General features: G+C 38.9%; 1 protein-coding gene across 11 annotated transcripts in view; it reads right to left on the bottom strand.

Moving 5' to 3' along the window:
* The window catches only part of LOC112974911 (carnosine N-methyltransferase), a 38,000-nt gene extending 25,438 nt beyond the window's left edge, over window positions 1-12,562 (bottom strand). For 3 of the 11 annotated variants that reach the window (XR_003256408.1, XM_026084372.1, XM_026084380.1), the window contains exons 1-7: window positions 12,431-12,562; window positions 10,891-11,022; window positions 10,084-10,142; window positions 9,511-9,601; window positions 8,786-8,834; window positions 7,044-7,215; window positions 6,894-6,965 (exon numbers count right to left, since the gene is read on the bottom strand). Coding sequence is in view for 10 of the 11 variants with exons in the window: in XM_026084372.1 (XP_025940157.1) it covers window positions 6,894-6,965; window positions 7,044-7,215; window positions 8,786-8,834; window positions 9,511-9,601; window positions 10,084-10,112 (413 nt within the window). In the remaining variant the exon portion in view is untranslated. The other 8 variants (XM_026084384.1, XM_026084376.1, XM_026084374.1 and 5 more) reach the window with 8 other exon arrangements.
* Between the last annotated feature and the right edge of the window lie 183 nt (window positions 12,563-12,745).

Below are 12,745 nucleotides of genomic sequence, written 5' to 3'. Positions count from 1 at the left end.
AGCCACCTTTTTCTTTTTTTAATCAGTTCCCTGACAAATTGCTCAATTTCTTTATGTCAGCTATCATGGGCAGGGAGAGCAATTTCACTGTAGAACAGTGCTAGTCCCAAGCTATAGAAAATGGCATCGTTATGAGGTTGTTCACAATTGGTCTGAAACCCAGGCAGATACTCAACATGCCAAGCTCCCCTGGAGCCTTCATGCAAAAAAAGTACGAGTCAGGCAATTAAAAAACCCAGCTCTTGCTTGGCCTGATACAGGCCTCCATCTGTTCACTGCTTGTTTCTAGTAAGATACAGATCCAATCCCGTGCAGCTATTAGCAGTAAGGCATTTAATGCTGACGAAGAGGAAACTGCAAAGGGAGCTCTGCAAATAATTAAACACTGGGCTAAAGCTGAGTTATTCTTTCTGCAAAGGAGCATGGGAGCTGACTGCAGGGAGAAGAGGAGGTAAGTCAAGCAATGTCTAACACTAGGTGAGTCACTACACTTCGGACTTCTCCCCACACAAAAACCGCTTTTCCCTTTCACCCCATAGGCAGTCCAGAATTTCCACCTCATCCTGACAAAACTTGTCTGAGCAAACACCTTCCGCACATCCCACAGCTGCCATTCAACTTGCTCTGGTAACAGCCAGCTCTTACCAAAGAGGAGCTCATTTCTTAAGGGTCAATCCCTTCCTCAGACTGAGGACCCGAAAAGCACTATCATATATCATTATTTTGTCCAAAGGCTGGCAGGAAATAATGGCCTTTTAGTAAACCAAGTGATATAACTGGGTAATGGAGGAAGAGAGAAGCTTTTGGGCACACCAACCTTCTAACTGTTGAAATAGGAGCATCAGCCTCTTAATGTAAACACTCTCATTTTTTTCCCCCTCTTGCCTTTACTAACACAACTATTCTTCCTTTGATGCAACTGTGTTACCTGATGGGACAGTTTAACTATAAAGGCGTTAGGTGGCTGTGCAGGAGAAAAAGCATGAAGACATTATTCCCAGTGGGATGGACAAAAGGGTAATTGTTCCCAGTAGTGCATTAAGTGGTTACCTGAGATAGAAAGCAGTGTATGTGACAAAATAAACATCTGAGTCAATGACAGTAGTGTTTGGAGTTAGGAATGTTAGTTTCTAGACTTACCTTTGAAGGTTAGAGAGGGAGTAATAGTTTTGTGAAATAAAATGTTTGTTTCAACTACATCAATGATTGTTATTATTACATCATCATGTTCTTTCCATTATTTTGGCATCATAATGATGAAGAAAACACCTTCTTAGGTGTCAAACTAATCCTGTCCCTGCATTTCTCTGCTTCCTGTATATCAGCTATTTTACTTGCATTAGTCTTCTACAACAGCAACACTTCTATCCCCACATTTCTAAGCATATGCAAGACACTCAGCAAAGTTCTCCTTCAGCTATGACAGCCTAAAGTTGCAGCCAGAAGAAGGTGGCACTGCTTCCAAAAAACATCCTCTCTTCACCACTGGTTCCTGTCTTGCAGCTCTCCCCAACTGCTTTAGAGCTAGCACAAAAGATAGGGCTGTGCAAGAGCAAGAGCCAGCTGCCAGGGCCAAACTAGATATTACCCATCAGTGGTGGTGCCATCTTCAAAGCATTCTACCAAGACACAGCATAAGTCTTGGAAAGAGGCAAATGCTGCAGGGGAGGTCTGTGAACTTTTATTACAGCACCTGAAATAGTTTCTCTCCCAAAGAGACTCAGGAGAGTTCATTGTCTTTTCCCACTAAGGTGAGTTGCTGTAGCAATTGGCAAGAGGACATGTAGTTTATGACATGAGCTGGGCCACTTTCTGCAGTCAATTCAAGGCAGGTCCATCCTGGACCTGTCTGCTTCTTTTACTACAATTTATGGATCCGTTGCTTATAAATTTCCCAGTCCCTTTTAAACGTGCCGGTACTGTCTGCCTCCTGTGGCAATAAATTCCAGAAGCTCACTATCTGCTGTGTGAACTGGTAGATGTTTCAAAAGATGGAAGAGTGCCCCCTAGATTTAGTATTGTCAGATTTAGTGAACAGTGGTTCTGCATCCACTCAACTCACCACTTTCAAGATTTTGTAAACCTTGACCATATTCCCAGTCTTCTCCTCTGCAAATTTAAGAGCCCAGCCTTTTTAGTATCTCCTCACAAAGCAGTTGTTTGATTTCCTTGGTTACATTAGTTGCCCCTCTCTTAACTCCACTATGTCTTCCCTCCAGAACTGCACAATACTGAAAATGTGAGTGCACTGGTTTCATATAGCAGCATAATAGTACCACTTGTCTTATTCTCAATACCCTTCCATAAGATGCCCAGCATTTTGATTGCTGCTCCACACTGTGCCAATGGTTTTAGAGAACCATCAAAGATAACTTCCCTGAGCTGTAACTTCCAGTTACAAGTTCTGCACCGTGAACATTTAGAGAAATTATTTCAATTATTTTTCCACAGATGCATAAATCTTTACTGAAGCTTATCAATCCCTGTTGCCCATGGAAGGATCTCACAAACTCAGAAAGCAAGTTCCTTGCCACTGGCTCAACATCAGACTACTTGAGAAAGCTCAGTATCATCTGCAAGCTTGAGCAATTTTATTATTCATTCCTGCCTCTGAGTTGCTGCTAAATTTGCTAAATAAGACTACTTGGGGACTGCCAATACTAAAATTCTCCCTCCTCCTGAAAGGTGCCCATTAAGTCTTATCCTTTGCTTCCTATCCTTTTCAATTCATAAAAGCATCACTTATGTTCCTCTGGAAACATCATATCTCTTGAAATTGTACTCATGCATTTCTCCATGTAAGAAAATATTTCTAAAGATTATCAAAAGAGGACAATAAGCCTGCAAGTTCTGTGTAGAGATGGGAGGGGAGACAACAGCAACATTCCTCTTCTCCATGTATTAGCCATTCTCTCTCAGTTGCACCTCTTCCAAAATTAAATGTAAACAAAAACACAGCCTCAAGCCAGACAGTCCATCAACACATTTGAGCAAATGCAACTTGAAGTATCTTTTATTGCAAAATAATTATACAAATCAGCATTTGGAAATACTTTGTCTTATACATAGTTTTACACAGCTCTAATCCATTTCAGGCCTTTTTCTTTTTACAGTTTTAGGACTCCTATTGCTTAATAATGAACTATTACATTTCAATTACCATGATCAGTTCAGCCAAAGCATAATATGTAGTTTACCCTTGTCTTTTAATGTATGTAGTTCAGTTTTAAAAGTCTTGTTTATCTGGTTGGTAAAAATGTAAGAGGACGTTTAGAAAAAGTAAGAGCTGATTCACTTATTCAACAACTGAAGCTGATTCTACATCTTAGTTTATCTAAATATATACACAAACCATGTAAGAAAGTTTTAACATACATTTAGAATACCTGCTTTTTAAATACATTCATTAATATAATTTCAATATGAGTTCTGAAATTTAACAAAGAATATTTTTCCTTCCTCCTCCCTAAAGCATGCATTTATCATCTAGTACTTTATGCTGTCCTAATTCTCAATCTTTCCATGATACATTACTTAACCTTGTCAGCGATGCATCTGCATTCTCACTGACATCTCATTCACCTATCTTTTTCAACAACCTGATTTCTCTTCAGTTTTTTTTATATCTGCTCCCAACTGCTCCAAATAATCTGCAATATACAAATTACTTGAGAAACACCATGTATTTAGCAAGTCTAAATATGTTCACTTATAACATATTAGTAATAGCTTCAGTTACTGAATAAGCAACCTAACAGCTCTTAGCTATACTGTCTTAAAATTATTATTGCCTTTTTAACAACAACACATAGCCAGTTCCTCTATATATGTTTATCAGTGACTTCCTCCCCTATTTTTACTAGCTTCTAATCACTCTGTAATTCCCAAATGCTATATGGTCATTTGAAATTGCATACAATCTATCTTCCAATATCTTTATTAATCAATAGAACTGCATCTTTATAGTTTATTTTTTCTATACAAAAATATTTGTTTATATTCTATAAAAACATAAGCATGCAATCAGATTTAAAGATTGGCATTTGGCTAAAGTATTACTGTTAGAAGGAATTATAAAAAATATTTCACTGTTAATATAACTCAGCAATAAGTTAGGCTTACAGAGTTAATAGTCGCTACAAATCCACTTGTGTTGAACGAACTAGTATTATGGACATACATGTAACATCTGTTCAGTTGCCTTGCCCAGTACTACAGTGTCCGGTTTTCAGTCCACATCAGAGAGAATCCAAACTTCCTACATTATTATGCTGTGACTTGCTTACCTAAAATAAATAAGTAAGTACATGTCACCTGTGGTGTCATTTCTCTGTTTGCACATGATATGACTGTATATTAGGAGAAACTACCACCCTGAAAATATGTCTGCTTTCAGTAACAGTTTGCCCCTCCTTCCCCTGTTCTGAGTTGGGCTTTTTTTCCCTCCTCCTTTTTAGTAGTGGATTCATCTATTATTTAAGAAAACCCAATTTCAATTAACGTCTTAAAAACAGTTATAGCTTATTATGACTTAAAGTAATAGACAAACATGTATAAGGACTGTGGCATATAGATAGATATATAATCCACGCACTGTTTCCATACAGAAAGATTACTTTTTGTTAATTTGAAATGGGAGAGGCAGATTCAATTTCCAAAAAAATTACTTACTTTCTTCCCTTTGCTTTTTTAATTCCTGTATTATATCATTGTACACACAGGATAAAAGTTCCTCCTGGGGTTTTGTTCCATCCAAATAAACTAAAAAGAAAGAAAGAAGTTTTCACATGAGTTCTATGCCAATTATCTGTAATAGCAATTAAGAAAATTTTCAGTAGTCGTATGGGTGCAATCACAAGAGGTGAACAAAATAAAAGACAAGAACAGTAGTCCCTTTGGTTCTGTCCTGAATTCAAGTTAAATGTTTAAAAACAAAAACAAACAAAAAACCCTAGCATAATGGAAGGGTATTCCAGTTAAGAACTCGCTTACAAATACTATGGTCCAAAAATCTCCAGAAAGGTAGAGGTCGTAACATTGGGACAGTAGAGTAATGGAATAATTCAGCAGAAAGATCCCTGCACAGTGGAAGACGTTGGGTTCTCCCTCAGCTTTAGGGCTGGAACGAGCAAGGCAAGGAGGTGTATTGCAGTCCCCATTCTCACAGGGCAGTAAGGAGTGCCCTGGTCTGCACACTGATGACTCTTCTCTTCCCTCCGCCACCACATCCACAAACAGGCAATGCCAAGAGCTCTTACAGCACAAACAAAGTATCACACAAACTCATGGCAGAGCCCCACCAGTATACCCAACTTTGACACTTCTTATGCAAAACTGGCAACTGGAGTGTGTACAAAAAGCACCTAGGAAGTACCCTAAGTTTAGGCCTTCAGGACTTCAGCCAGAATTTTAATTCTTTTGAAGAATTCGCCCAATACATCACATACTACCTCAGAACTCTCCTATTTAGACATACACACATATACATACATGCACACCCAAGCTGGCTTGTTACATGGACTTAATTAGTGATCAGAACATTTTGATTTTTTTCTTGTAAGCTCATATTTTACACATTTCTATTTAAAAAACCCTAAAAACTTGAAAAACAAAGCAACAGAAAGGTCCAAACCTACTACCCAAGCACTACAAATAAAAAATCTGAAGAATGTTTGTTTTGGTAGGGGACCAAATTAACGAACAAACCCACCCTCCCAAATTCTACATTTAATCATTTTATAAGTTTAAAATGAAGGATAGCATACCAACATTACTTGCATTTTCTTCCAATTCATTTTTATATTTCAGATACATAGGCCACACGTGTCCATCGAAGTACCCCGGTGTATCTGCTGGCTGATAGACTCTGGTGCTACACAAAAATATATTTGCTTTCCCATGCAATTTTTACATTTTTCCCCCAGTGTCAACTGGTTTAATTAGAGCATCTATCCAAAATACAAATAGGCAGGGAAGCTGCATAACTGTTGGAGCAAGGGAGGCTCCTTTGTTATAATACAATCAGTGATAGGAGCTTTTACTGAATTACCTATTTTGGCGAATCAAATCATGTTTAAGATGAGGTAAAAGGAGGGTTTCTGTGTAACAGTATCTTTCTCAAGTAAATTAAGTTTTATCAAAAGCATTACCAAAACAAATTATTCTTTTCCTGTTTACTGAGTGTACAGATTTCTCAAGTTTTAGATGACTACCAATTTCATCTAGTCATTTCCAGCCTAGACGCCAAACTCCGTTAAGGCGAGTCAAGACAGGAATCAAAAAAAATGGAGTCCGCCAGAATCCTTGGCCACATGCGAAAATGAAAGCCAACTGAATGGAGCATTTCTTCACTCAGCCAGCGGACTCTGACTTCACGTACATAGATTGCTTCACCACACAATTCAGGCTCCAAATTTGGAGCCAAGTCATAGACTGGTTTAGTAATCTAAATCAAATACACAGTATAACTAATACACAGTCTAAACCAAATATACACTAAAATCATACATGAATATTATTACTTTAACATTAATTACCATGTACCTATATTCACCCAAGGATAAGATTGCTTTATGCTTTTTTGAAGTGTTTCTCACTTTAAACATAGTCTAACTGCAATATGCAGTCAGTAATCAAATAATTTCTCTGAGCTAAGGAATCTCTTTTCAGTGTTTTTAAGACATCTAACATTTTAAATAATAACCCTGCGCTCTGAATGACAAAAATGTTTGTTAATGCTTGTTAAATAGTCTACACAAGCTTCCCTGAATCACAGAGGACAGCTAATCTTACTAGCTTTATTTGGCAGGCACAGAAGAAAAGCTAGTACAAAAGAACCACTTCATGCTAGGGGACAGACTGACCCTCAGTGAGCAATAACTGAATAATCTTACCTCCTCCTCCTTTTGCACTCTTCATAAGGAAGGGTCAGAAAATATCTTCTATCCCACAGTTCATTAAGTGACCTAAGACAATAATATATTTAATTCTCTTTTCCCTTCTAGGGAAGCTTTTAATATACCAGATTACATAATATTGCTTACTCATAATTATACAAAAGAAAGCCTTCCACAATCAAAATATAAATGTCTTCTGTATTTTTCGGACTGATACATGTAGTCTGTGATTCTTCAGTCAAGACACATGAGCTTGCTGGGCTGTTCATCCAACTGCGAATACTTTTCACCATTTCATCCATATAGAGGGCATCAAGCACTAGATGAAACCAAAACCACAAGCACTTCTTAGAAACAGAGAAGAGGGAAAAAGAACCCTTCAGTACCCCTCGGTAAGAGTCAAATAATCTAACCATAAGCATTAATGAAAAGGAACAAGATTACCCCCAAAACATGTTCTCACACTCATACAAGTTGTTTCTTGTTTGCAATGGATGACACTTTGAAACTAAAAGCTTTCCCCAGGACTGGGGTATTTCCGGTGGATGTGGTCCCTCTGAACCGTGCAACACCAAATAGCATGTGAACTCACTTCACAGCCTTTCTCTCTGCCATGAAAGCTGTGAGACTGCGCTCCAATTCTATGAAACTTGTAAAAACTTGCTTGCCCCCAAGACCTCCTCCCTTCTGTCAGTTGTAACTTAAACAGGCCAAGGAGTTTCAAAAAATTTTTGCTTTGGGTTTTTATTGGGTTTGGGCTATTTGGGAGACGGGGAGAGACAGACTGGATAGAAAGAAGGATGGCATATCAAGCAGGACAGTATAAAGCAACACCATTACATGTCTATCTACAGACAGAAACAGAACACATCAGATAAGTACCGAATGATGGAGAGAAAGCAGGCTTTCTCCTCACATAAGAGCAAATACATTTTACAGGAGAACAGAGTTTAGAAATTGATGCAAGACATATTTTTTAATAAAAAATTATAAGGCCACAACACACAGTGCAGATCCACAGGAGAAGACAAAGGTAAAGACATCGTAAGTTCCCAGACAGTACTGGAATCTAGAATAGAAGCATTAAACCTGGATATCTGAACCTGAATGTCCAACTGATCCCTCTAGTTTCATGTTCAAGTTTCATGACGTCTAGAAGTTGAGACAAAAACTGCACTGCTGATGAAAATCAGTTTTCAGATGGAAGTTAAGATTCTGGCCAATATCGAGAAAGTCATACATTTTGTGGTCCCCAAGTATTGAAAGAGATTAGCTAATAATAAACCGTTCATAGATATCATTTGAACTAAAGCACTGGCCTAAAGTGGATCTGGATCTAAATGTTTAAAAGACTAAATTATCATGTTGGGCAAGTACTAACTATGAACTTCAAAACGTTAGGTCACCATGTGAGATCTGACTCGAGAAAAAGGTGTCAAGATTGGACCCAAATTTTGACTGGTTTGGGATGTGATCATGAAAGACACTCAGTGGTCATCATATCCCATGAGTTCATTATCCAAGTGAAAAATATCCATCACTGTACAGAAAGTGATGAGATTAAGCTTAAGCCAGTGCTGGAAGCCAAGGGACTTTCAACTGAGCAGTGCCATTTGCTACTGCGCCAGGTACAAACTCAGGAAGCAGAGGAAAAGATGAAAAAAGAGAAATGAAAAGGAGAAGTAAAAAGCTTCAGCTATTTACTAGTTCAGCAAGTTTTCTGTTTACATATTGGTGAACTAGAGAAATTGAACAACGGATCCCTCTGAAACAACCATTTGTTTACCATCTTGTTCTGGGCAGAAAGAGGAAGGGGGAAGAAGTACTAAAATTCTACACAGCAGACATTTCAGTACAAAGTTCACTAACAACATATCAAAGTTACTGACCATCATATAGCTTAAATCCACGTTGATCTGTCTCTACTTCAGATTCTGGCTGGAGAAAAAAAATTTAACGTTTTCTGGGCTGCTCTTATGAACGCTTTCACAGATACATTCTCTTAAATTACAAACATATGAGTTATATACCACTGTATCAAAAGCGACAAAATTTGTCTTCAAAATTAAATTGCTGTATAGAACCATGAAAATACAATATACTTTATTTGATCTAGAACAACAGTTTCTTCAAATAATACCTCTTAAGTTCATTAGAACTTTACTCTCTAGAAATAAGAACTACTTCATCCTCTTTAATAAACAACTCCAATGTTAATGCAAGAGCTGCTTTTCTTTTTTAATTTGGAAAACACAGAACTACATAATGCTGTATGGATTTTCTCTCTAGAATTAAGACAAAAATATCATTAGCTTCATGAGCACAAAATATCTTGTAAAATGCATCCAATGTACACCTCTTCTTTATTTTAACAGAGTACCAAAAATACAATAAACTCCTTGTTGTTGAGTATACTCAGTCTTTTTTGGCAACTGAAAAGTTCTATTATTGCAGTGGTCTCATTCTATTCCTCTTTCACATAAAGTTAACATGATTGCAAGCAGCATCCATTTAAAAAAGTTTATCAATAGGAGAACTGAAAAGGGAAAAAATGTTACTAAAACTGTATCTTAAGCTTACTTTTATCTATCCAGTCTTCTATCAATGCCTTTACCTTAAAGAAGTCATCCTGAGAGATTATATCACAGTTGGGAAGAATTTTCTTAAGCTTCTCTGCCAGTGTTGTTTTCCCCCCATTTGTTACACTGAATTAGAAAACACAGTAAAAATTGCATCAAGACAAAAATACGCATATACACATGCACACAGGCATATGCACATGCATACCCACTTATATATATATATATATATATATATAGTTAGGGTAAGCCAAAATACAGATACAATCCAAAACCCAAGAAGTTTATTCACATTAAATACTCCCTACATCCAGAAATTTGCTGGCAAGTTCTAAAAGCTTTCAGAGAGTAAATCTAACAGTGGCAAGAAAGGGAACAGAGATGGCATCTGAGAGTTATGAAAAAGACAGGGACAATTTCTAAAGAGTTACGTGACTATATATATATATATATATATATAAAACAGTCAGTATTGTGTTGTATTTGGAATCTATTTTCAAAATATATCGCAAAATACAATTTATCAAAAAAAGAAACAATATCACACTTAATTCTGAAACAAATAGCAGTCTTAAGTTTTAAAGGAAATTTAACTTGTCAATACTTACCCTCCGAGGCCAATAACCAATACTTTCATAGCTGGTATTCTCTTCAGTTCTTTCTTTCACTGTCAAAAATAATAAGCCAGTGAAAACTTTTAATTTGACAAGGAAAGCTGCTGTTGCATTAAGTAACACCAGGTATAGATAATGTTTTTTACACTTGCTGTCCTACTTCTTTGCAAAGTTACTGTCAGAACCTCCAACTCTTCTACCATCTTAATGCTAATAGAAAAAACCCACAAATACTACATCAGATTTGGATGCATTATACCACAGACAGTATTTTAACAGTTTGGGGGGAACTCTGAGAGACTTGGTTCTACCAGTATCAATTAACATGGCAGTTTCTGGAAGAAAAGCACAATCACTAGCTCAAACAGCTAGCTGAAACACTAGGTAAGAAAAAGAGATGTTGTGATGAAAAAAAACTAAAAAACAAAATCCAAAACCCACAGAACCCAATGCCATGTGCCAAGGTGAAAGATGTTTTTAAAATTTCACAAAAGTTTATACAAAGAGTATGTCCAAAGATTCTCTTATGAATCTGGCCGCAGCAGTTTAAGAATTCACCATTCCCTTGTCTCGAGTTAACAGCACTGACCATACAAGTGCTTCAAAACAGAGCAATTAGGATTCATTAGAACTACTGTAAGAGCAGTTTAAGCCATCCTGGCTGATTTAGTACTGTAGAAGACTATATTAACACTGGTTCTGCTCCAGAAGAGATCAAAAAATAAAAGTCTGGAACAGATGTTCACCCACATGCCTACTGCTGCCAAGAAACCAACCCTGAGGCTCTGACTGGCTGCACACCTTCAGCTGTCTGCTGCCAGAAGACACAATCTTGTCTTTCTCCAAATCTTTCTTACAACTTCATGATGGTGCAGGTGTTTGCAGAACCCATAGCGAACTACACTGGAAAACTACTCCACCTGCAGAACAGTTCTGCAAAAGGGAAGGGAGGAAAAGAACAGCAGTTGTCAGCTGAATTAATTCCCTTCAATTTACCTTCTATTCACCCATGCCAGCGAAGATACAGTGTAGCAGAAGGATAGGTAGCAATGGAGCTGCTTCTCTTTACAGCAGCACTAGTGTAGAGAATTTGTCAAACCATAGTCTAACATTTGTCAAACATTACTTACCAAGAGCACACACCAATTAATAACTATTTAACCACACACAAACACCCTGTTTTTCATCCACTCCATCCTACTAGGTCACACTTAAGAAGATAAGGCCTATGACACATAAGACCTGATAGAGCAGAAGGGGTAAAACAGGTGGGGAAAAAAAAAAACTCCCCAGTAACAAACAAGTATCTGCTGTACTATACTAGACAAAAGACAGGGCATTAGAATGAAAAGTAAAACCCACAGTATTTCTGTTTTAAAGTAAGAGTTGGATATACACAGAGTCTGAGAGACAGCTGTTTTAGTCTTTTGTACTTGGAACAAAAGACTGAAAGTCCAACTATATTCCATTCTCTTTATTTCACAGGCCTGTAAAATCTTTACATGGTCATTTTACGTATTTTTTCTGGTAGAAAAAAAAAACATACTGACTAGTCCAAGAGTTATCATCAGTACAATAGCTGTTGATCTGCAGTGGTGCTGAGTACCTACAGCAGTTGGCACTGGGCAATTTTAGAAGTTGGCATCTGAGGGTTCGCTAGGAATATTATAATTCTCAAGTTAGACAATACACTGCGTGCTTATGGTATTACCTGTCTATTCAGAGAGTGCTAACAGACTACCTGCTCTCAGGAAGCTCTGATACTCAGTCCCTCAAAAAACTACTGCTATTTTCTAAAAAACATCAGTAAGATTTGTGTTCTAAAGGGTTAACCTTTGTCCCACAAAAAAMCCCACTATCTAACAGACTAAATAGCATTTAGATACACATGCTGAGCTTCGGACTCTAATTTACGTCACTGTCTGTATGAAAGTTAATCCTTGTTTAAGGGAAAAAACATCAAGACGAACAAAATCCACTAGCTCTTCCCCCCTGCCTCCTCCCCAACAGTAAGGAATAACACAAATTACAAAAACAAATTTGCCACCAACGTTGCAACACAAAACTCCTAGATTATTCTTTCTGTCTCTGTTTAAGCATCTCTAAAGAGAACACAAACCCGTTATGACCGTATCAGAGAACTGCTATTATCCTATTTTTCACGGCACAGCGTGACACAGCTGCAGCACGCGGTAACGGCCAAAACACGCTTCCCATTCGGCACGACCACCTCAGCGCCTCCGAGGCCAGCAGTTACTGCCGACCGCTGCGTAAGGACGCCGCAGGGCGTCCCGAAGGAGCCATCCCGGCCACACGGCTTTCACCCAGGCAGAGCTCCCACCTCTGGCGCGTAACGACGGAGCTGGCCAAGGCGCGACGCCACCGCGCTTCACCGCGGAGCCGGCACCAAGCTCCTGCCACAGGCCCGCGGCGGCGGGACTCCGCGACCCGCCCCCACCCCACGGGCACCCGCACTCGCCCCTCGGGCCCGGCCGCCGCCAGCGGCCGCGCGCTCCCATTGGCTGCCTCCTCAGGCGCAAGGGGAAGGGGAGAGCGAGGAGGGGCGGCGGGCGGAGCCCGGGCGCGCGCGACGATTGGCTGCGCCCCGCCTCGCCCCGCCCCCGGCTCGCGGGGCGCCGCCGGCAGCCCCCGCCCC

The sequence above is a fragment of the Apteryx rowi genome, unplaced genomic scaffold (assembly GCF_003343035.1).
Source record: "Apteryx rowi isolate R43461 unplaced genomic scaffold, aptRow1 scaffold_638, whole genome shotgun sequence".
In the NCBI taxonomy this organism is placed as follows: domain Eukaryota; kingdom Metazoa; phylum Chordata; class Aves; order Apterygiformes; family Apterygidae; genus Apteryx; species Apteryx rowi.
This window is presented reverse-complemented; position numbering and strand designations above follow the sequence as displayed.